This window comes from Salmo salar, chromosome ssa01, assembly GCF_905237065.1.
Source record: "Salmo salar chromosome ssa01, Ssal_v3.1, whole genome shotgun sequence".
Classification (NCBI taxonomy): Eukaryota; Metazoa; Chordata; class Actinopteri; order Salmoniformes; family Salmonidae; genus Salmo; species Salmo salar.
In genome coordinates this window covers 94,921,485-94,947,751 of record NC_059442.1, presented here as the reverse complement: position 1 = coordinate 94,947,751, position 26,267 = coordinate 94,921,485, and the positions used below count along the sequence as shown (strand labels likewise).

General features: G+C 43.5%; 1 protein-coding gene across 1 annotated transcript; it reads left to right on the top strand.

Moving 5' to 3' along the window:
* The first annotated feature begins 7,241 nt into the window (after positions 1–7,241).
* On the top strand, positions 7,242–24,902 carry lsm12 (LSM12 homolog (S. cerevisiae)). The gene is given in 5 exon segments (NM_001139674.1): positions 7,242–7,385; positions 19,962–20,092; positions 21,086–21,195; positions 21,912–22,038; positions 24,060–24,902. Coding segments are annotated over 5 exon segments (582 nt in total). The 5' UTR covers positions 7,242–7,258; the 3' UTR covers positions 24,147–24,902.
* The last annotated feature ends 1,365 nt before the right edge of the window (positions 24,903–26,267 follow it).

Below are 26,267 nucleotides of genomic sequence, written 5' to 3'. Positions count from 1 at the left end.
GACAAACGGTGACAAAAAACTGTTTGGGCCTACATAAAGCTGTCCCAACAGCAGTCCCAACATCTTACCACTGCTTTACCTGGTTATCAGCGGAGCCTTGTCTGGCAGCGAAACAGTTCATTCAGCCTCATTTACTGCCTTTAAAAAAAACATTTCTGATATGGCTGGCTTGCTTAAACAAATGTGGTTTCTAATGAAAATTGAGATGTACAAACTATTGCATGAGGGGACGACAAGCGGATAAGAGGCAATCCGTAATTTTGATTTAGCCATTAAAGAGCGAGCTAGGACGGACGTATCATTAGTCAATATAACTAGTTGTTTAGCACTTTTGAAATGTACAACGACAGAATTCAGAACATGGGCCGTTCTTACAGTGTTCTCCCTGTACACCAAGTCAGAACCGTAGGATAAATAAAGGGGGCATATGAGCAGACAATGAAAGCTCTTACAATATTTGATGATTACATTTCTCTAAAACTGGTTATAGGCTACAGTAGAACAGTCAGAAGAGTAGGTGAAATTTTGAGGGGTAAATAGACCAAATTATTAGGGTGAGGCACATGGGCTACTAACATCTTACTACACAACATACACAAGCAGCATACAATACATTTTTGGACTCACATTGTTCATGCTGTGCTCACTTGAACAAGAAGGTGTCACTGCGGTCCTCCGAATAACAGTTGTTTTGAGCGTGGCACAAATCATGCTTATTTGACAGCATGGCCAATGTTGAATGTTTATCATTTCCAATTTGGAAAAAAGCCCCTTAATCCAAGATTTGGGACCACACAGCCACTGTCACTGATTCCTTCCAAACCACTCGTTAAATTTACGATTTGCAACTTGTTGTGTAATGTTTATGTCCAATGGCCTATGAGCACTGATCTGTTTTATCTATAATTTCTCTTCATTATTTCTCTTTATATGACAAGGATTAAAAAGGGTTTGTCAGTAGATTGTCTTGTTTATGTGCTGCTGTGCATTTTGTTGCCGATCTTATTTTGCTACCTGACTACTTCACGGTTTTTACTTTTTCATTACCGTATATTTTTTGTTTTTCCCTCACTCAACTTTTTTCATCCCGTAGGTTTTATCTGGACATGGTTCGTCAGGACTTCAAACAGCCGAAGCTAAGTAACATTAACATGATGCCTTCTAATTGCAGTCGTTGTACTTATAATATACAGGAGAACGATCGCCTTATGGCGAGGATAGCTGTGCTGCAAGCCCAGCTTCAGACGCAATCGTTAGGCAAGGGCAATTTCAGTGTAGGAAAGGATGAAACAGCGCCTGTGGCACCAGTAAGTACAGATAGTAACGTTAGTATAAACCCCCTCGCACGGTCCCCGCAGCCGGACAACTTTCTCATGGCTTCTGGAGGGAAACGCGTAGGAATGCTCAACCGGTGTCGCTTATTCAGCCGACAGAAACTTTCAACCGGTACTCCCCATTAAGCGAGTCGGAGTCGGAGGCCGAAACTTCTCTGGTCTCTGCTCCTCCTGTTGTGGGGTCTGAGACGCCGAAGCCTCTCACCATTAGCTCTGACAAATTGAAAACCCTAGTCATTGGCGACTCCATTACCCGCAGTATTAGACTAAAAACGAATCATCCAGCGATCATACACTGTTTACCAGGGGGCAGGGCTACCGATGTTAAGGCTAATCTAAAGACAGTGCTGGCTAAAGCTAAAACTGGCGAGTGTAGAGAGTATAGAGATATTGTTATCCACGTCGGCACCAACGATGTTAGGATGAAACAGTCAGAGGTCACCAAGCGCAACATAGCTTCAGCGTGTAAATCAGCTAGAAAGATGTGTCGGCATCGATTAATTGTCTCTGGCCCCCTCCCAGTTAGGGGGAGTGATGAGCTCTACAGCAGAGTCTCACAACTCAATCGCTGGTTGAAAACTGTTTTCTGCCCCTCCCAAAAGATAGAATTTGTAGATAATTGGCCCTCTTTCTGGGACTCACCCACAAACAGGACCAAGCCTGGCCTGTTGAGGAGTGACGGACTCCATCCTAGCTGGAGGGGTGCTCTCATCTTATCTACGAACAATGACAGGGCGTCTTACCTCTCTAGCCCCACAATGAAATAGGGTGCAGGCCAGGCAGCAGGCTGTTAGCCAGCCTGCCAGTTTAGTGGAGTCTGCCACTAGCACAGTCAGTGTAGTCAGCTCAGCTATCCCCATTGAGACCGTGTCTGTGCCTCGATCTAGGTTGGGCAGAACTAAACATGGCGGTGTTCGCTTTAGCAATCTCACTAGTATAAAGACCTCCTCCATCCCTGCCATTATTGAAAGAGATTGTGATACCTACATCTCAAAATAAGGCTACTTAATGTTAGATCCCTCACTTCAAAGGCAGTTATAGTCAATGAACTAATCACTGATCATAATCTTGATGTGATTGGCCTGACTGAAACATGGCTTAAGCCTGATGAATTTACTGTGTTAAATGAGGCCTCACCCCCTGGTTACACTAGTGACCATATCCCCCGCGCATCCCGCAAAGGCGGAGGTCTTGCTAACATTTATGATAGCAAATTTAAATTTACCCCCCAAAAAACAACGACGTTTTCGTCTTTTGAGCTTCTAGTCATGAAATCTATGCAGCCTACTCAATCACTTTTTATAGCTACTGTTTACAGGCCTCCTGGGCCATATGCAGCGTTCCTCACTGAGTTCCCTGAATTCCTATCGGATCTTGTAGTCATAGCAGATAATATTCTCATTTTTGGTGACTTTAATATTCACATGGAAAAGTCCATAGACCCACTCCAAAAGGCTTTCGGAGCCATCATCGACTCAGTGGGTTTTGTCCAACATGTCTCTGGACCTACTCACTGCCACAGTCATACTCTGGACCTAGTTTTGTTCCATGGAATAAATGTTGTGGATCTTAATGCTTTTCCTCATAATCCTGGACTATCGGACCAACATTTTATTACGTTCGCAATCGCAACAAATAATCTGCTCAGACCCCAACCAAGAAGCATTAAAAGTCGTGCTATAAATTCTCAGACAACCCAAAGATTTCTTGATTCCCTTCCAGACTCCCTCTGCCTACCCAAGGACATCAGAGGACAAAAATCAGTTAACCACCTAACCGAGGAACTCAATTTAACCTTGCGCAATACCCTAGATGCAGTTGCACCCCTAAAAACTAAAAACATTTGTCATAAGAAACTAGCTCCCTGGTATACAGAAAATACACGAGCTCTGAAGCAAGCTACCAGAAAATTGGAACGGAAATGGCGCCAAACCAAACTGGAAGTCTTCCGACTAGCTTGGAAAGACAGTACCGTGCAGTATCGAAGAGCCCTCACTGCTGCTCGATCATCATATTTTTCCAACTTAATTGAGGAAAATAAGAACAATCCGAAATTTCTTTTTGATACTGTCGCAAAGTTAACTAAAAAGCAGCATTCCCCAAGAGAGGATGGCTCTCACTTCAGCAGTGATGAATTCATGAACTTCTTTGAGGAAAAGATCATGATCATTAGAAAGCAAATTACGGACTCCTCTTTAAATCTGCGTATTCCTCCAAAGCTCCGTTGTCCTGAGTCTGCACAACCCTGCCAGGACCTAGGATCAAGGGAGACACTAAAGTGCTTTAGTACTATATCTCTTGACACAATGATGAAAATAATCATGGCCTCTAAACCTTCAAGCTGCATACTGGACCCTATTCCAACTAAACTACTGAAAGAGCTGCTTTCTGTGCTTGGCACTCCTATGTTGAACATAATAAACGGCTCTCTATCCACCGGATGTGTACCAAACTCACTAAAAGTGGCAGTAATGAAGCCTCTCTTGAAAAAGCCAAATCTTGACCCAGAAATTATAAAAAACTATCGGCCTGTATCGAATCTTACATTCCTCTCAAATTTTTTTGAAAAAGCTGTTGCGCAGCAACTCACTGCCTTCCTGAAAACAAACAATGTACACGAAACGCTTCAGTCTGGTTTTAGACCCCATCATAGCACTGAGACTGCACTTGTGAAGGTGGTAAATTACCTTTTAATGACGTCAGACCGAGGTTCTGCGTCTGTCCTCGTGCTCCTAGATCTTAGTGCTGCTTTTGATACCATCGATCACCACATTCTTTTGGAGAGATTGGAAACCCAAATTGGTCTACATGGACAAGTTCTGGCCTGGTTTAGGTCTTATCTGTCAGAAAGATATCAGTTTGTCTCTGTGAATGGTTTGTCCTCTGACAAATCAACTGTAAATTTCGGTGTTCCTCAAGGTTCCGTTTTAGGACCACTATTGTTTTCACTATATATTTTACCTCTTGGGGATGTCATTCGAAAACATAATGTTAAATTTCACTGCTATGCGGATGACACACAGCTGTACATTTCAATGAAACATGGTGAAGCCCCAAAATTGCCCTCGCTAGAAGCCTGTGTCTCAGACATAAGGAAGTGGATGGCTGCAAACTTTCTACTCTTAAACTCGGACAAAACAGAGATGCTTGTTCTAGGTCCCAAGAAACAAAGAGATCTTCTGTTGAATCTGACAATTAATCTGGATGGTTGTACAGTCGTCTCAAATAAAACTGTGAAGGACCTCGGCGTTACTCTGGACCCTGATCTCTCTTTTGAAGAACATATGAAGACTGTTTCAAGGACAGCTTTTTTCCATCTACGTAACATTGCAAAAATCAGAAACTTTCTGTCCAAAAATGATGCAGAAAAATGTATCCATGCTTTTGTTACTTCTAGGTTGGACTACTGCAATGCTCTACTTTCCGGCTACCCGGATAAAGCACTAAATAAACTTCAGTTAGTGCTAAATACGGCTGCTAGAATCCCGACTAGAACAAAAAAAATTTGATCATATTACTCCAGTGCTAGCCTCCCTACACTGGCTTCCTGTTAAGGCAAGGGCTGATTTCAAGGTTTTACTGCTAACCTACAAAGCATTACATGGGCTTGCTCCTACCTATCTTTCCGATTTGGTCCTGCGGTACATACCTACACGTACGCTACGGTCACAAGACGCGGGCCTCCTAATTGTTCCTATAATTTCTAAGCAAACAGCTGGAGGCAGGGCTTTCTCCTATAGAGCTCCATTTTTATGGAATAGTCTGCCTACCCATGTGAGAGACGCAGACTCAGTCTCAACCTTTAAGTCTTTACTGAAGACACATCTCTTCAGTAGGTCCTATGATTAAGTGTAGTCTGGCCCAGGGGTGTGAAGGTGAACGGAAAGGCTGGAGCAACGAACCGCCCTTGCTCTCTCTGCCTGGCCGGTTTCCCCTCTTTCCACTGGGATTCTCTGCCTCTACCCCTATTACGGGGGCTGAGTCACTGGCTTACTGGTGTTCTTCCATGCCGTCCCTGGGAGGGGTGCGTCACTTGAGTGGGTTGAGTCACTGACGTGGTCTTCCTGTCTGGGTTGGTGCCCCCCCCCCTGGGCTGTGCCGTGGCGGAGATCTTTGTGGGCTATACTCGGCCTTGTCCCGGGATGGTATATTGGTGGTTGGAGACATCCCTCCAGTGGTGTGGAGGCTGTGCTTTGGCAAAGTGGGTGGGGTTATATCCTACCTGTTTGGCCCTGTCCGGGGGTTTCATCGGATGGGGCCACAGTGTCTCCTGACCCGTCCTGTCTCAGCCTCCAGTATTTATGCTGCAGTTGTTTATGTGTCGGGGGGCTAGGGTCAGTCTGTCACATCTGGAGTATTTCTCTTGTCTTTTCCGGTGTCCTGTGTGAATTTAAATATGCTCTCTCTAATTCTCTCTTTCTTTCTCTGCACTGAGCTAGGCTGAAACACCTGCATTTTGGAGCTGCCTTACTCAAGAAAACAAAAAAGAGACCATAGCTGTGTTCGAATACACATACTAACCACACAATTTGTGACATAAATTGAGTATATAGTATGCTTATTGGTCATAGTATGGATATAGTTATTATGGCAAAAGTTCCCGGATGTCGAAACTAAATTCACCAAAATACTAAGTATACATGCAGAGAACACTATTTCTGTACTTTTAGGGCCGATAATGCAATTCTTCTGTACATGGGCGTGGCTTCACAACATTTCCAGATTTGAAGATAATGGCGGAAAATATTGTGACGACCCTGGGTTAATTAGCGCAGAAATCGACTCTGCCGCTTGAGCGGGCTTTTGCGGCAGTCGATAGCGCGCCGGACCTCGGGCTTGAAGGTCGAGGGTTCGAGACCTCCTCCCTGCTGTTTCATTACATTGGTGTCGGAAGTGATCGGACCTTGCATCCACGACAGTGCGTGTGCTTTGCTGGTGAGCACGTTCCTGTAAGACGTAGAGTCGCAAGCTAGCGCGAGGACGCGCACTTTGAAAGGAGGGAGTAGTGTGACGACCCAGGGTTTATATGCGCGGAAATCGACTCTGCCGCTTGAGCATGCTTTTGCGGCACAGTCGAGAGCGCGCCGGACCTCGGGCTTGAAGGTCAAGGGTTCGAGACCTGCTCCCTGCCTGTTTCGTTACAATATGCAGCCGAAGTCTGACAAGAGCAAATACAAATTCATTGAACTAACTAATGGCAAATGTTACGAAAATGTTTAGCAATGTAATAAAGTAATGACTTTTTAAATAAGTTACGTTACATGTTATGTTGGCTGACAATTGGTTAGCTACGCTATCCTTACGAACCGCATTGCATTACAGTAGTATGTGCATGTATGTTAGCTAGTTACCTAATGTTCTGAATTTACAATCTGACAACGCTCTGGATTTACGAACGCCCAGAGTACACTCTGTAACTGCAGATTGAATTTACGAACACACCCGAAATCGTACATATTTTTTTGCTAGTCGTGCTAACAAGCTAGCAAGAGGTTGCATAGCAACAGCATCAACTTCCGGTAGACAGGCGAAGCTCTAGTATGCTCAACTGAAACGATACAGTTAGTTTACAGTATACTAAAATGAACTAATAGTATATAGTATATACTCATTAAGTATGTAGTATACAGTATGTTAGTATGGGTATTCGTAACACAGTCCATGTTGGTATGCAGCTTTATTAATTCAATGATATATATCATTTTTTATATAAATGTTTTCATCCAAGGGATCCTACAATATGATATCCTTGGTAAAAATCTAAATGTAATGCTGGAATGCCATCTAGCTACAGTATGAACTATGGAATTAATTAAAATCATCATATGCAACGTAGGTAATTTGACATGTCCCGAAGTCGCCAAGTGACGGGTTCACGTACTAATTTTACGTAATACTGGAGCTCCGCTTTCCTGGCGGAGAAGATGGCGGCTCCTGGACCCGGGGAGTATTTTAGCGTCGGGAGCCATATCTCTTGTCTCACCTGCTTGGGCCAGCGTCTGCAGGGAGAAGTGGTGGCCTTCGACTACCAGTCCAAGATGTTGACTTTGAGTATCCTTTCTCCATTTTAGGATGCCATTGAATCATTGGCCTGTTTGCCTTCGGCGAGGGCCTGTCTGTAGCCAACATATGTCAAATAGTGATCCGCGCAGGCGTAATTGTAGCTAGCCGAATTGCTTAGCTAGCTTTGTCCCACGTGAAATATTTTCATACAATTCATTACTTTTGTATTACATTTTGTTAATGTTGCTGGAGTTTTGCTCTGATCGCGTAGTTATTGCTTACATGTGTTGTGAGCCAACGTAGAATTGCTGGTCCTCGACTAGGATCACTATTTGGCAGAACCCATTATGGCATCATGGCAGATTCATTAACAGTATACGGTAATTGTTATTGGCTAGCGTGACAGTCTTGCTTGCTAACTGACCAGGGCAGATGGTTTTAACATGCCATATACTGTCATTCTTGTTGCCACCTAACTGATTGCAATGGTAGGCAAATGACAATTAATTTCATTGCCCCAACGCTAACTAGCGACGTTAATTTGCTGTTAGTTAGCAGCTAACGTTAGCTTGCGTTTAGATAGCCAGCAAATTATAATTTATGGTACCATTTCACGCTGTTAAGAATATCAAGTATAAAGACAGTCTTGGTTATCAATCTGATTAACTAGCACAGCATGATTGACTTGTCAAAGCCAGTGGATGACCCAAGGGTACCTAGTTAACGTTAACTAGCCTAACTAGTTAGCTAGTTACGGTAGTATGATGAAACATGCCGGTTCTGTCACTGTACAGTAGCGCTAGCTAGCAAAAAGCGAATCTTATTGGTCAACTATATGGCTCTTCAATAAACCTTGGCCCAAGTAACTAGCTGAAAAAGCTTTGGATTTCTCTCGTCAATCCACACTTTTGAGGGTGGGCGTAGGCCCACCATGCATGTGCTCTAATGACTGCTTGTCAGTAGCCCTTGATCATGACTCTGTTCCATTACATTACACGTAAGTCGTTGGATGAAAGCGTCTCCTGTAGTAGTGTGTGGGGGGGGTTGTTAAGATCCAACGCTCGGTCTGAACATTAAGATGCATAGCTTGCAGTGCAGTTTTGTATTTCTAGCCCGCATTTGTACTTGAGGCACATGTGCTTCGCTTTTCAACTAGCTAAAAGCTTGGTAGTTGGAGTGTGTGTATTTATGTTTGTAGGCATGGTAAAGCAACGCACGAGTAGAAAATATTGAGCTCATGCCGTGCTGACCTGTTGCCGCCTCTACAACCAATGTGGTTATTTGACCCTGCTGGTCATCTATGAACGTTTGAACATCTTGAATAACAATCTTGCCTTAATGCCATGTACTCTTATCTCCACCAGGCACAGCCAGATGAGGACTGGCCACCCCTCAGAGCCTGGTTCCTCTCTAGGTTTCTTCCTATGTTCCTGCCTTGCTAGGGGGGTTTTCCTAGCCACTGTGCTTCTACATCTACACTGTTTGGGGTTTTATGCTGGGTTTATGTATAATCAATGTGTGACATCTGCTGACATGAAAAGGGCTTTATAAATACATTTGATTTGGTACACAGAACACACCACTGCCTAGTGCTGCACCCCCAACGCACTGCGCCATTGACAATGTGGACCGCGCTATGAATGAATGACTTCCGCTGGAACAGTTTGATGCATCCGGTGGACATGAGGCATAAAGACCTTAACTTTAATATCAGAGAGAAATCATTTGAAAAAAACAGGTTAAATTGATACTCAACTTGATCGCGTCGAAGCGTAACTGGGGAAGTGCAACGGAAGTGTAGTTTAGTCTGATGGAGGCTCCATATCTGTAACTGCTACAGTTTAGTCGGATGGAGGCTCCATAGCTGTATGGATCTGTAACGGCTACAGTAAGTGTATCTTTATTTGAAGGATTCTTTCTCACTAATGAAAGACAAGGGCCATATGTTTAGAAAGCCATTTTGCAAGCAATGATTATTGATGTTTTTAACGTTAAAGATGCACTATGCAGAAATCGTTCCACCATTTCCTGGTTGCGCAAATCATAGTAGTGCCTCTAATTTCCGTTGATGCCAAAACAAGCAAGTATAGTGTCGAGTTGTTGTACCATCTAAACCGCTGTGAAAAATATTTTCCATAACCAAACATTTTGTATTTTCACCCATTTGAAGCTGGTGTTCCAAACCAAAAGTAATAGACGTAAGAACAAAACTTAAGAACGGGCAGCATAGAAATGGCGCACGTAGAACAGATCTACCACTTCTTAGACTTGCTTTCAATGAGTGACAGATCTTTAACTTGCGTTTCTATGTGAAATTGTTCTGGTTGCCAAAAAAGTTACATATTGCAGCTTTAAAACACAGCTTCGGGATTGTAGTTCACATAAGTCATGGCTGAAGCTAATGGCTGAGAACTAGGGAGAAGGCAGAATGCTGCCTACAGATTGAGTGCTTGGTTATCACATTCATGCCGCTATTGCCATTCAACTCTATTTTTTTCTTCTCGTTATACTAGTCCACTGAGACTGAAGATGTCGTTTAGCACTCACAGAGCTTCTGAATTTAATTGTAGATTAAATTGTCAATGAATGGCAGTGGCAGACAGTAAAGACCCCACCAGGAACAAAGCATGCAAACATGTAACCACAGTTGCAATTCTTTCTGTGTTGTGGTTAAAGCCATAACTGTAGTTGGATGTTTTGTAGATAAACAAATACAATTTTATTAGTCACTTGCGCTGAATACAAAAGGTGTAGATCCTACAGTGAAATGCTTACTTATGAGCCCCTAACCGACAGTGCAGTTTAAAAAAATACAGATAATAATAAGAGATAAAAGTAACAAGTAATTAAAGAGGAGCAGTAAAAATAACAATATATACAGGGGGGGGTGCCGGTACAGAGTCAATGTGTGGGGGCACTGGTTAGTTGAGGTATGTACATGTAGGTAGTTATTAAAGTGACTATGCATAGATGACAACAGAGTGTGGTGTGGGTGGGGGGCAATGCGAATAGTCTTGGTAGCCATTTGACTAGATGTTCAGGAGTCTTATGGCTTGGGGGTAGAAGCTGTTTAGAAGCCTCTTGGACCTAGACTTGGCTCTCTGGTACCGCTTGCCGTATGGTAGCAGAGAGAACAGTCTATGACTAGGGCTGCTGGAGTCTTTGACAATTTTTATGGCCTTCCTCTGACACTGCCTGGTATAGAGATACTGGATGGCAGATAGCTTGGCCCCAATTATGTACTGGGCCGTTCTGTAGTGCCTTGCGGTTGGAGGCCGAGCAGTTGCCATGCCAGTCAGGATGCTCTCGATGGTGCAGCTGTGGAACTGTTTGAGGATCTGAGGACCCATGCCAAATCTTTTCAGTCTCCTGAGGGGGAGTAGGTTTTGTCATGCCCGCTTCACGGTGTGCTTGGACCATGTTAGTTTGTTGGTGATGTGGACACCAAGGAACTTGATGCTCTCAACCTGCTCCACTGCAGCCCGTCGATGAGAATGGGGGCGTGCTCGGTCCTCTTTTTCCTGTCGTCCACAATCATCTCCTTTGTCTTGAACACATTGAGGGAGAGGTTGTTGTCCTGGCACCACACGGCCAGGTCTCTGACCTCCTCCCTGTAGGCTGTCTTGTTGTCGGTGATCAGGCCTACCACTGGTGTCATCGGCAAATTTAATGATGGTGTTGGAGTCGTGCCTGGCCGTGCAGTCAAGAGTGAACAGGGAGTACAGGAGGGGGCTGTGCACGCACCCCTGAGGGGCCCCTGTGTTGAGGATCAGTGTGGCGGATGTGTTGTTACCTACCCTTACCACCTGGGGTTGGCCTGTCAGGAAGTCCAGGATCCAGTTGCAGAGGGAGGTGTTTAGTCCCAGGGTCCTTAGCTTATTGATGAGCTTTCAGGGTGCTATGGTGTTGAACGCTGAGCTGTAGTCTATAAATAGCATTCTCACATAGGTGTTCCTTTTGTCCAGTTGGGAAAGGGCAGTGTGGAGTGCAATAGAGACTGCATCATCTGTGGATCTGTTGGGGTGGTATGCAAATTGGAGTGGGTCTAGGGTTTCTGGGATGATGGTGTTGATGTGAGCCATGATTAGCCTTTCAAAGCACTTCATGGCAACAGACGTGAGTGCTTCGGGTCGGTAGTCATTTAGGCAGGTTACCTTAGTGTTCTTGGGCACAGGGACTATAGTGGTCTGCTTAAAACATGTTGGTATTACACACTCGGACAGGGAGCGGTTGAAAATATCAGTTTAGACACTTGTTAGTTGGTCAGCGCATGCTCGCAGTACACGTCCTGGTAATCCGTCTGGCCCTGCGGCCTTGTGAATGTTGACCTGTTTAAAGGTCTTACTCACATCGGCTGTGGAGAGCGTGATCACACGGTCTTCCGGTACAGCTGGTGCTCTCATGCATGTTTCTGTGTTATTTGTATAGAAGTAATTTAGCTCGTCCGGTAGGCTCGTGTCACTGGGCAGCTCTCGGCTATGCTTCCCTTTTGTAGTCTGTAATGGTTTGCAGGCACTGCCACATCCGACTAACGTGAATAGCATGCATGTTTTGTTCAGATGGCATGATTGAAGTGGGATGTCCATCTTACCAGGTATCCTGGTAGTTTTTGACAAGCTATCCCAGAGGTGATAGATGTACCTCCAGGTGAATGTGTATTTTCAGTATTTAGGCCTAGATGTTTAACACTAAGCTAGGGCCTATGTTGTGGAGGGACACACCATCTCTGCATTTAGTGCCTTAGTGCCTTACATACATTTATTCTGTTCCATTCATGCCTCTTCTTTCTCAGGATGCTTTCTGTCATGCATTGCCATAACCTGGGAATGTTCTGTTCCGTAAATGTTTATATTTTTATTTAAAGTTTATCTAGGCAAGTCCGTTAAGAACAAATTCTTATTTACAATGACTGCCTGCCCCGCCAAACCCTGGGCCAATTGTGCGCCGCCCTATGGGACTCCCAATCACAGCCAGCTGTGATACAGCCTGGAATTGAACCAGGATCTCTAGTGAAGCCTCTAGCACTGAGATGCAGTGCCTTACACCGCTGCGCCACTCGGGAGCACATTCATGTCCCTCTACTTTCTCTAGGATGCTTCCTGTCATTCTTTACCATGCTATAACCTGGGAATGTTCTCCTGTGGCTGCAATAGGTGGCAGCATTTCCCTTGGTTGTCATTCCAGCTGACTATGACAGTACTGCTACAGCCTACACCAAGACTTCCTCAGTCTCTAACCACGGCTGCTGGTGGGAGCCATGCGCCTGGCAAGACTTCCTCAGTCTCTATCTAACCACAGCTGCTGGCGGATCGCCATGTGACTTCCTCAGTCTACCACTCTATTACGTTGATCTACAGGTGTCTGAGATTTTAAGATATTGGTGGGGAGACTAGACCCTAATATTGGTGGGGAGAATAGACCCTAATATTGATGATTGATGGGGAGAATAGGCCCTAATATTGGTGGGGAGAAGAGACCCTAATATTGGTGGGGAGAATAGGCCCTAATATTGGTGGGGAGAATAGACCCTAATATTGATGATTGATGGGGAGAATAGGCCCTAATATTGATTGACTCATTCTAACCCTGCTGATATATTTGCTCATTCAAATACCTGTAGAGGAGTAGAAGACGCTCAACCAACATGAGATGAGGTGCAAGCAAAAAAATCAAAGGCATTTGGAAGGAATAGGCGTGACTCTCACGTGAGAGACACCTTCCAAATGCTCAGTCAAATGGCTGGAATACTGTGCAGCATGACAGATGCGCAGTCTGGACAGTTCGTAAAATGGGGTGTTTTTGTATAGACTTGTGAATATTTATCCAAAGGTCTTGAGATTCTTTGAATGTCACTGATGCTCTAGCCATGTGCTAGGATGCTTATTTTCTACTGTTACTGCTACTACTATGCATTGTGTGATGCTACTGCTACTACTGCATTGTGTGCTGCTGTTACTACTGCTACTACTATGCATTGTGTGATGCTACTGCTACTACTATGCATTGTGTGCTGCTGTTACTACTGCTACTACTATGCATTGTGTGTTGCTGCTACTACTACTATGCATTGTGTGTTGCTGCTACTACTACTATGCATTGTGTGTTGCTGCTACTACTACTATGCATTGTGTGTTGCTGCTACTACTACTATGCATTGTGTGTTGCTGCTACTACTACTATGCATTGTGTGTTGCTGCTGCTACTACTACTATGCATTGTGTGTTGCTGCTGCTACTACTACTATGCATTGTGTGTTGCTGCTGCTGCTACTACTACTATGCATTGTGTGTTGCTGCTGCTGCTACTACTATGCATTGTGGTGTTGCTGCTGCTACTACTACTATGCATTGTGTGTTGCTGCTGCTACTACTACTATGCATTGTGTGTTGCTGCTGCTGCTACTACTACTATGCATTGTGTGTTGCTGCTGCTACTACTACTATGCATTGTGTGTTGCTGCTGCTACTACTACTATGCATTGTGTGCTGCTTCTACTACTATGCATTGTGTGCTGCTGCTACTACTACTATGCATTGTGTGTTGCTGCTGCTACTACTATGCATTGTGTGTTGCTGCTGCTACTACTATGCATTGTGTGTTGCTGCTGCTACTACTATGCATTGTGTGTTGCTGCTGCTACTACTATGCATTGTGTGTTGCTGCTGCTACTACTATGCATTGTGTGTTGCTGCTGCTACTACTATGCATTGTGTGTTGCTGCTGCTACTACTATGCATTGTGTGTTGCTGCTGCTACTACTATGCATTGTGTGTTGCTGCTGCTGCTACTACTACTATGCATTGTGTGTTGCTGCTGCTGCTACTACTACTATGCATTGTGTGTTGCTGCTGCTGCTTCTACTACTACTATGCATTGTGTGTTGCTGCTGCTGCTTCTACTACTACTATGCATTGTGTGTTGCTGCTGCTTCTACTACTATGTGTTGCTGCTGCTGCTGCTACTACTACTACTATGCATTGTGTGTTGCTGCTGCTGCTACTACTACTATGCATTGTGTGTTGCTGCTGCTGCTTCTACTACTACTATGCATTGTGTGTTGCTGCTGCTTCTACTACTATGCATTGTGTGTTGCTGCTGCTGCTACTACTACTACTATGCATTGTGTGTTGCTGCTGCTGCTACTACTACTACTATGCATTGTGTGTTGCTGCTGCTGCTGCTACTACTACTATGCATTGTGTGTTGCTGCTGCTGCTACTATGCATTGTGTGTTGTTGCTGCTGCTGCTACTACTACTATGCATTGTGTGTTGCTGCTGCTGCTACTACTACTACTATGCATTGTGTGTTGCTGCTACTACTACTACTATGCATTGTGTGTTGCTGCTGCTGCTACTACTACTATGCATTGTGTGTTGCTGCTGCTACTACTACTATGCATTGTGTGTTGCTGCTGCTACTACTACTATGCATTGTGTGTTGCTGCTGCTACTACTACTGTGTGTTGCTGCTGCTGCTGCTACTACTACTATGCATTGTGTGTTGCTGCTGCTGCTTCTACTACTACTATGCATTGTGTGTTGCTGCTGCTGCTACTACTACTACTATGCATTGTGTGTTGCTGCTGCTGCTACTACTACTATGCATTGTGTGTTGCTGCTGCTACTACTACTATGCATTGTGTGTTGCTGCTGCTACTACTACTATGCATTGTGTGTTGCTGCTGCTGCTACTACTACTATGCATTGTGTGTTGCTGCTGCTGCTACTACTACTATGCATTGTGTGTTGCTGCTGCTGCTACTACTACTATGCATTGTGTGTTGCTGCTGCTGCTTCTACTACTACTATGCATTGTGTGTTGCTGCTGCTGCTACTACTACTACTATGCATTGTGTGTTGCTGCTGCTGCTACTACTACTACTATGCATTGTGTGTTGCTGCTGCTACTACTACTACTATGCATTGTGTGTTGCTGCTGCTACTACTACTATGCATTGTGTGTTGCTGCTGCTGCTACTACTACTATGCATTGTGTGTTGCTGCTGCTGCTGCTACTACTACTATGCATTGTGTGTTGCTGCTGCTGCTTCTACTACTATGCATTGTGCGTTGCTGCTGCTGCTGCTACTACTACTACGCATTGTGTGTTGCTGCTGCTGCTGCTACTACTACTACTATGCATTGTGTGTTGCTGCTGCTGCTACTACTACTACTATGCATTGTGTGTTGCTGCTGCTACTACTATGCATTGTGTGTTGCTGCTGCTGCTGCTGCTGCTGCTACTACTTCTATGCATTGTGTGTTGCTGCTGCTGCTGCTACTACTACTATGCATTGTGTGTTGCTGCTGCTACTACTACTACTATGCATTGTGTGTTGCTGCTACTACTACTACTATGCATTGTGTGTTGCTGCTGCTGCTGCTGCTACTACTACTATGCATTGTGTGTTGCTGCTGCTACTACTACTATGCATTGTGTGTTGCTGCTGCTGCTACTACTACTATGCATTGTGTGTTGCTGCTGCTACTACTATACATTGTGTGTTGCTGCTGCTACTACTATGCATTGTGTGTTGCTGCTGCTGCTACTACTTCTATGCATTGTGTGTTGCTGCTGCTGCTACTACTACTATGCATTGTGTGTTGCTGCTGCTACTACTACTATGCATTGTGTGTTGCTGCTGCTGCTACTACTACTATGCATTGTGTGTTGCTGCTGCTGCTGCTACTACTACTATGCATTGTGTGTTGCTGCTGCTGCTACTACTACTATGCATTGTGTGTTGCTGCTGCTGCTACTACTACTATGCATTGTGCGTTGCTGCTACTACTACTACTACTATGCATTGTGTGTTGCTGCTACTACTACTACTACTACTACTACTACTACTACTATGCATTGTGTGCTGCTGCTGCTACTACTGCCACTACTATGCATTGTGTGCTGCTGCTGCTACTACTGCCACTACCATGCATTGTGTGCTGCTGCTGCTACTATTGCCACTACCATGCATTGTGTGCTGCTGTTACTACTACTGCCACTACTATGCATTGTGCTACTACTATGCATTGTGTGCTGCTGCTGCTACTACTGCCACTACTATGCATTGTGTGTTGCTGCTACTACTGCCACTACCATGCATTGTGTGCTGCTGCTGCTACTACTGCCACTACCATGCATTGTGTGCTGCTGCTGCTACTACTGCCACTACCATGCATTGTGTGCTGCTGCTGCTACTACTGCCACTACCATGCATTGTGTGCTGCTGCTGCTACTACTGCCACTACCATGCATTGTGTGCTGCTGCTGCTACTACTGCCACTACTGCCACTACTATGCATTGTGCTACTACTGCCACTATTATGCATTGTGTGCTGCTACTACTACTACTACTACTACTTAGAGGTAAAACGGACAGCATAAATTTAGAGTATGTTAGGACAGTACATTTACAAGAGTTGTGTGTAATGTTTTGTCAATTCAAAGACAGGGTCACCAAAACCATAAAACCAGCTAAAATGATGCACTAACCTTTTACAATCTCCATCAGATGACACTCCTAGGACATTATGTTAGACAATGCATGCATTTTTAGTTCTATCAAGTTCATATTTATATCCAAAAACAGCGTTTTACTATGGCATTGATGTTGAGGAAATCGTTTCCCTCCAATAACCGGCAGTCAAGTCAGCACCACTAATTAAAATTAGAAAACATTGGTAAAATATTATATTGTCATTTAAAGAATTATAGATTTACATCTCTTGAACGCAATCAACTTGCCAGATTTAAAAATAACCTTACTGGGAAATCACACTTTGCAATAATCTGAGCACTGCGCCCAGAAAAATACGCGTTGCGATACAGACTAGACGTCATGTTGGGGAGATCTAAAATCGAAAATACTATGTAAATAATCCATTACCTTTGATTCTCTTCATCAGATGTCACTTCCAGGTATCACAGGTCCATAACGAATGTAGTTTTGTTCAAAAAAGCTCATCATTTATGTCCAAAAATCTCCGTCTTGTTAGCACATGATCTAAGCCAGCCGGACTTCTCGTCATGAACGATGGGAAAAAATATATTTACGTTCGTTCAAACATGTCAAACGTTGTATAGCATAAATCATTAGGGCCTTTTTTAACCAGAACATGAATAATATTCAAGGTGGACGAATGCATACTCTTTTATAACGTATTGGAATGAGGGTACCCAACATGAACTCGCGCGCCAGGTGTCTAATGGGCCATCATCGTTCCATGGCTCTTGTTCGGTCAGATCTCCCTCCAGAAGACTCAAAACACTTTGTAAAGGCTGGTGACATCTAGTGGAAGCAATAGGAAGTGTCAAAATATTCCTCAGCCCCTGTGTTTTTCAATGGGATAGGTTTAAAGGTAATACAACACATCAGGTATCCACTTCCTGTCAGAAAATGTCTCAGGGTTTTGCCTACCAAATGAGTTCTGTTATACTCACAGACACCATTCAAACAGTTTTAGAAAATTTAGGGTGTTTTCTATCCATATGTAATAAGTATATGCATATTCTAGTTACTGGGTAGGAGTGGTAACCAGATTAAATCGGGTATGTTTTTTTATCCAGCCGTGTCAATACTGCCCCCTAGCCCTAACAGGTTAACCCGCTGTTCCTAGGCCGTCATTGAAAATAAGAATTTGTTCTTAACTGACTAGCCTAGTTAAATAAAGGTAAAATAAAAAAAAATTGAATCCCAACGACTCAAACCTGGATGCTCGCGTTCCAAAGAATGAAAAAATAGCATTGACAGCCATGGCTAGTGGAGGAGCTGAACAACTGGAAAAGCCTCCCGCTTCATTTAAGTCTCATGTATGGAAGCAGTTTGGATTCCATGTCAAAAATGATGAGGGAAGAAGGGTGGTGGACAAACACCATTACGGTGTGTAGGCATTGTGCCACAAGAAAGCCGTATGATCATAGAAATACATGTTCAAAGCGTCATCAACCTGGTGTGTCAGTGACAGGAGCCAACTCAGCCAAGAGACAACAACTTCTCAACGCGGTATTTAAGCCCTTTGCTGCAGAATCAGACCGGGCTGAAGCCATCACCAAATCTATTGGGATGTTTATCACTGTAGACATGAGGCCATACTCTGTTGTGGAAAACAAAGGGTTTAAAAAATTGGTGTAAGTGCTTGAGCCACGCTATGAAATCCCCTCGCGCACCCACTTCAGTATGAAGATCGTGCCAGATCTTTATGAACAGGAAAATATTAAAATTGAGCACTGAAACTGCACCATCTGTGTCCATGATCCTACCTCTGAGAACAAGGATCCTACAATCCATGGCCCCAAGTGAGGAAGACGGCACCATCACTAGAGATGTCAAGGCTGCCATTAGAGAGGACCTGAACCCCAGATACCCCCCTAATGTACAGGACTACCTTCATAGATCTACTGCACTGGCTCCAAGGTTCAAGTCCCGGTCTGTTCAAGTCCCGGTCTGTTCAAGTCCCGGTCTGTTCAAGTCCCGGTCTGTTCAAGTCCCGGTCTGTTCAAGTCCCGGTCTGTTCAAGTCCCGGTCTGTTCAAGTCCCGGTCTGTTCAAGTCCCGGTCTCACCTAGACCCTGCCCTATGCCGGAGGACATGCAGTGACCTCACCACTGAGGTTGTGGCCACTGAAGAGGTAAAAAAAGAGTGAATTACTTAAATAATAAATATACTGCAGTCTAATCTGTCTATGCTATTAGAATCATCCATTTATTTTTTATTTTTTGAATAATGGCTTTTATTAAATGTTATTGCTGCATTTTATAGTTAGTTTAATAGTTCAAGTCATTTCTTTCTGCAGGGTCAAGCCAACAGGAACAGACTCAGAGGCATCTCCTCCACAAAATCATTCAGCCATGAAGGAGCTTTTCAGGGAGACCTTTGCGAGCAAGGACACAGGCAAGACGTTTGCAACACCATCAAAGAGGTGGTGGCATCCTACAAGGCAGCAAGCGGCATTCCAGTGGATGGTGATCCACTGGCATGGTGGAAAAGCGTGTAAATACCCTCACATTGCCATGAAGGCAAGATGCTACCTGGCTGTGCCTGGCAGTTCCTAGCGAGAGGGTGTTCTCCACGGCAGGGGACATAGTGACCGCAAAGAGGTCTACCTTCTCCCCAAACAATGTAGAGATCCTCATCTTTTTGAAAAATAATTTGAAGTTAAGCTCAGGTCTGCTTTGCTTTCTTTCTTTACTTTTTTTGATGACGTGGACACAGGCTATTTTTTTCATTCACTATTGTTCAAAGGAAGAAGGTATCATGCCTCATATTGCACTTTAATATAACAATTGAGAATTGAATATTTTATTAAGGTTTTAATTAAATATTGAAAAGTTTGTTTCTTTAAGTGTTCTTTTAAGTAATAAATGGAAAGCAAAGTTATATTTGTCTCCGCTTTTTTTTCTGATCCGGAAAATTATCCGATCTGTGACTCAAAACCGTGATCCAAATCGTGAGCTTTTTTATTCGTTCCGCTACTACTATGCATTGTGTACATTTGCTGCTGCTACTACTATGCATTGTGTACAGCTACTGCTATTACTATGCATTGTGTGGCACTACTACTACTACTACTACTACTACTACTACTACTACTCAGCTTGTTTACCTTGACTTGAGTTCCTCCCAGAATGTGATCCCTCCAGCAGAAAGCCAAATCTCCACGACGTCATCCTGATCAATTTAGCCTATGTTTCTGAAGTGGATATAATAAATGATCGCACTGAAACTCCTCCTCTAGCATCACTGAATGTTAGCAAGGTAAGCCCTCATCTGCTGTCATACTGTAGATCCCTCAAATTCAGCCAGTTCCACTGCTTTTTTTTTCTTCTTCTTCCCCTCTAATCAGGGACTGATTTAGACCTGGGTCACTGTGTGTGTGTGTGTGTGTGTGTGTGTGTGTGAAATTAATTATCAGGTAGAATAGAACCAGGAGTAGTCCTGACCTCGGCGGGTAAGATTTGAATACCCCTGCAGTAGATGCTGCTTGACTTTTTGTGTATCCTAGGCTTTAATCGGGATTCTTTGTTCTTATGATTAGCCTATTTGTATGGACGACAACAATCTGTTACATTTTTTTTGGTCATCTTATGAACAGGCCAGGCCCAGTGTTGGGTTACTTGCGATGAGATGACTTGAGTTCCATTTGTCACCTGTCTCAAATAATCACCCATCTGAGCCAGTCATTGTTAAATGTTCCTTGTCAACTTTCTCACCACATTTTTCTGATCAAGGCTATCAATTTGTAAGCGAAGGTTGCGTCTTGCGCCTATTCCCTTCAAATGCATTTATATACTGAACAAAAATTAACGCAACATGCAACAATTTCAAAGATGACGAGTGCGCAGATGAGCTTCCCAGAGACAGTTTGTGGAGAAACAGAACATTTTCGGTTGTCCACAGTTTCATTAGCTCTCCGGGTGGCTGGTCTCAGATGATCCTGCGGGTGAAGAAGCCGGATATGGAGGTCCTGGGCTGGTATGGTTACATGTGGTTATGAGGCTGGTTGGACGTACTGCCAAGTTCTCTAAAACGACATTGCAGTTTGTGCACAAAATTTGAGAGAGATACACTTTTTGTGAATTATGGACATTTCTGGGATCTTTTATTTCACCTCATGAAACATGGGACCAACACTTTGCGGTTATATTTTTGTTCAGTGTAGGTTTTGATTACACCTCGACTCAAGTTGGTTGACTGCCTTCTTCTCCAAATCCCCTCCTAACTTTCTCCTCCCTGCCATCTTTCTCCCAGCTTGCCAATCGAGCACGGTCAGAGAAGGAGGACAAGCTGTCCCAAGCATATGCAATCAGTGCTGGGGTTTCTGTGGAGGGCCAGCATCTATTCCAGACTATTCACAAAACGTAAGTGTCTTTTTCAATTCAATAATATGAATTCCAGAGGGGCAGAGTGTCGGTGGGCAGCATTGTCTACTGGTGATAATATATCTGACATGGGCAGGGGATTCTTTATGGATCCCAGGCCGCCACTGGGCCTCCCGGGCCGCCACTGGGCCTCCCGGGCCGCCACTGGGCCTACACCGGGCCTCCCAGGCCGCCACTGGGCCTACTGAATATCCTTTCCAGTTATAATGGCTAGGTTTAGAGGCAGGTGATTTGAATACGTCCCATGTTAGGTCAACGTAAATTCAAACATTGGAAGTCTTGACCTGATTTTGGCTTTTAATCTTTGTTTAAATTGGTACGACGCGGTAACGACAATCCCAGCTCCGACACGGCCGTGTGTGGAAAAACGGAGAACGCGGTGCGACTGATGATCAACTGCTGTGCATACAAACTAAGTGATAGCACGTCGGGCGGCAAGATTCTCTGGGAGAATTGGATTAAGGCATTCACATATACCTTACAGTACTTAGTTGTACCGCATCTCCCCAATGTCTGTATCCCTATCTACTTTTACAGATAATAGGCTTAGATAATCTAATGATACATACTCTTGTAGATTGTGTCAAGTTTTAGCTTCATAAATGAAAATGATTCAATTGAGATTTAATGCTTTATTTCAAAATATTAGATAGACCTGACTCCTTGACCCGTTAAATGTGTACTATATTTTGCAGCATCAAAGACTGTAAATGGCAGGAGAAGAACATAATGGTGATGGACGACGTTGTAATCTCGCCGCCATACCAGGCTGACAACTGCAAAGGCAAAGAGGGAAGTGCTTTAAGTCATGTACGCAAAATAGTGAGTATCGCTTACCTACTACATCTACCTACTACTACAACTTTTAGGTCTGTCAACCTACCTACTGCGGTTAGGTCTGTCCACCTACAGTTGAAGTCGGACGTTTACATACATTTTAGCCAAATACATTTAAACTCAGTTTTTCACAATTCCTGACATTTAATCCTAGTAAAAATTCCCTGTCTTAGGTCAGTTAGGATCACCACTTTTATTTTAAGAATGTGAAATGTCAGAATAATATTAGAGAGAATGATTGATTTCAGCTTTTATTTCTTTCATCACATTCCCAGTGGGTCAGAAGTTTACATACACTCAATTAGTATTTGGTAGCATTGCCTTTAAATTGTGTAACTTGGGTCAAATGTTTCGGTAAGCCTTCTACAAGCGTCCCACAATAAGTTGGGTGAATTTTGGCCCATTCCTCCTGACAGAGCTGGTGTAACTGAGTCAGGTTTGTAGGCCTCCTTGCTCACACATGCTTTTTCAGTTCTGCCCACACATTTTCTACAGGATTGAGGTCAGGGCTTTGTGATGGCCACTCCAATACCTTGACTTTGTTGTCCTTAAGCCATTTTTGCCACAACTTTGGAAGTATGCTTGGGGTCATTGTCCATTTGGAGAACCCATTTGCGACCAAGCTTCAACTTCCTGACTGATGTCTTGAGATGTTGCTTCAATATATCCACATAATGTTCCTTCCTCATGATGCCATCTATTTTGTGAAGTGCACCGGTCCCTCCTGCAGCAAAGCACCCCCACAACATGATGCTGCCACCCCCGTGCTTCACGGTTGGGATGGTGTTCTTTGGCTTGCAAGCGTCCCCCCTTTTCCTCCAAACATAACAATGGTCATTATGGCAAAACAGTTCTATTTTTGTTTCATCAGACCAGAGGACATTTCTCCAAAAAGTACTGTCTTTGTCCCCATGTACAGTTGCAAACCGTAGTCTGGCTTTTTTATGGCCGTTTTTGAGCAGTGGCTTCTTCCTTGCTGAGCAGCCTTTGAGGTTATGTCGATATAGGACTCGTTTTACTGTGAATATAGATACTTTTGTACCCCTTTCCTCCAGAATCTTCACAAGGTCCGTTGCTGCTGTTCTGGGATTGATTTGCTCTTTTCGTATCAAAGGGCGTTCATCTCTAGGAGACGGAACGCGTCTCCTTCCTGGGCGGTATGACGGCTGCGTGGTCCAATGGTGTTTATACTTGTGTACTATTGTTTGTACAGATGAAGGTGGCACCTTCAGGCATTTGGAAATTTCTCCCAAGGATGAACCAGACTAGTGGAGGTATTGGCTGATTTTCTTTTGATTTTCCCATGATGTCAAGCAAAGGGGCACTGAGTTTGAAGGTAGGCCTTGAAATGCATCCACAGGTACACCTCCGATTGACTCAAATGATGTCAATTATCCTATCAGAAGCTTCTAAAGCCATGACATAATTTTCTGGAATTTTCCAAGCTGTTTAAAGGCACGGTCAACTTAGTGTGTGTAATCTTCTGACCCAATGGAATTGTGATACAGTGAATTATAAGTGAAATAATCTGTCTGTAAACAATTGTTGGAAAAATTACTTGTGTCATGCACAAAGTAGATGTCTTAACCGACTTGCCAAAACTATAGTTTGTTGACAAGAAATTTGTGGAGTGGTTGAAAAAAGAGTTTTAATGACTCCAACCTAAGTGTATGTAAACTTCTGACTTCAACTGTACCTACTGCGGTTAGGTCTGTCCACCTACCTACTGCGGTTAGGTCTGTCCACCTACCTACTGCGGTTAGGTCTGTCCACCTACCAACTGCGGTTAGGTCTGTCCACCTACCAACTGCGGTTAGGTCTGTCCACCTACCTACTACTACTACTACTACTACTACTACTATTGTTATAGCTGTCAATGCATTGTCTTTGTTGTGTAAAAAGTATACAATTAACATGTCACTTGCACTTTTTCTTACTTTTTGTTACCATAACAAAAGTTATTGATCATACATCTCAAGTTGTCTTCCCCTGTCCTTCCTCTGCAGGTTGAGAAACATTTTAGAGACTTGGAAAGTCAGAAGCAACGTTCACAAGCACAGCAAACACAGAAGGACTCCACTTTATCATCTTGAGTCCGCGCAGGGCAGTGTGGGTCGGGCCAGCCAGGGAATGCAACACTGCGGTGGGCTGGTGGACGGCACGGCGGGCAGTCCGTCTCGACTGCCGGACAAGGTTGGCATTCCTAGCCCTCCTTGTCAGAGACCAGGAAGATCGAGCGCTAAAGAGCACTGGGTCCAGAAGATCAAAAAAACATTAACGAAAAAGACACACACAAAAAAAAGAGGAAACGAGTTAATCTTAAATTAGACTTTATAAAGATAATTTAAAACATCAACCATGAAGCAACCATATAGTTAAAGGAAACTAACTTCATCTCACTCATCCCTCCCATCAATCCATCATCGTCCTCTTCTCCCCAATTGCTTTTCTCCTCTTTTCCATAAATGTCATTTATTCAAAAAGAGAAAAATAGAGCAGTCAAAGGCTTGTTAGCTTTATTTTCTGTCAGTTTCCTTTTTTGCTATATCCATGTTCTACAAGTGTCTGTTTTTCTGTATTTTAAACAAAACGTGACTTGAAATGCCACACTTTAAAAAGACATTTTCTAAAATAAAAGTAACAAATTCTGACTATAATACAGTAATTTCAATAGCTTTTTGCGAGGCAAAGAACACAAACCTTTGAAAGAGTCAGATGGCAAATGATTGATTTCCTGTTAGGTATTTTCATTGTACAATGAATTGTGGTATATGGAACATTATTGACTGCTCATTATTTTACAGAGACAGTGCAATAGGCCTAGCCTCATTAAACAACTGACCACTGCACTCATGTTTCTGTTCACATGAAGTGAAACCGAATGTGAGCTCTCGCGAGATCGGTCTGGTTTTACAAGGCTCCAGTAGGCTGCCGTTTTAATCATGACTGTATTCAATGTGCATGGACAACCCTGGCATGCCACCCTTTTATACACCTGACCATTTACCTGCTGTCCAGTTAACTAAAACATTATACTGATATGGTGCCATTTTAATGTAAAGAGATGTATCATGTAAGTTGTTAAATCAGTCCCATTTTCTAGAATTTGACTACACAGGAATTGTTATTTTCTCATTAGAAATATATTTGATTACAGAGAACTGACCTCACAGAATCCATCCCTTCATTACCTGGACATTCAATTAATTAAAATGGGAAACAGATTCTTATTTCTCCAATGCTGGCCCGTGCTGTGCTTGCTGCTTCAAAGAACTCAGGACAGAGGATACTGAACAAGATGGGTGAAGGGAGGCTGTTGTCATTCCAATTGACTGTAAATTACAGGTAATTTCAGTGTCAGTGATGGTTACCTGTCAAAGTAGGAAGTGAGAATCTGCAGGTAATGTCATTCCATTCCACTGGGTACCTGCTGGTCTAATCTGGAGTCTGATAATGGAGAAGACTAATTCATGGACTGCTGGAGACATGATTGGACAAGGGCAGTGCTTCCCAACTCCGGACCTCGAGTACCCCCGACAGCACACATTTTATTGTAACCCAAGAGAAACTCACCTGATTCAACTCATTGAGGGTTAGTTGACTCAGGTGTGGGAACACTGCACTAGGGTGTGTATTTTCATTGAACCTTTATTTATCCTGGAAGTCCCATTGAGGTCAGAAGACCTCTTTTTCTATTGTATATTTACATTGGCTGAGTACTAGATAATGAAGCTATATAAGTCAGAGGAATATGTTGGGAGGGGCTATAGGAGGACGGGCCCATTGTAATGGCATCAATGCAGCGGTATCAAACATGTTTGACTCTGTTCCATTGATTCCATTCTAGCCATTACAATGGGCCAGTCCTCCTATAGCCCCTCCCGCCATATTCCTCTGATAAGCCTTTGTGTTGCTAAATGACATCTCATCAAACATAATGTTCAAGATGGTTTTATGTTGTGGCAAACACAAATCCCTATTATGGGGGTCTACCCAAAATGGGCCATCTCTGATATTAGTTACTTGATCTATTTAATCGCTAACGTTCACCAACAGCATCAACTATGAACTACATCACATGACCATATCTGTCCCCATAACAGCTACATTGTTTTTAAAAATAAAAAACATACACCAACAAAATCTAAGGGGATCCAATTTGAAGATAACCACATGCAAACAGTGACAGTCTCGTACAACAGTGGTAGGTCTGA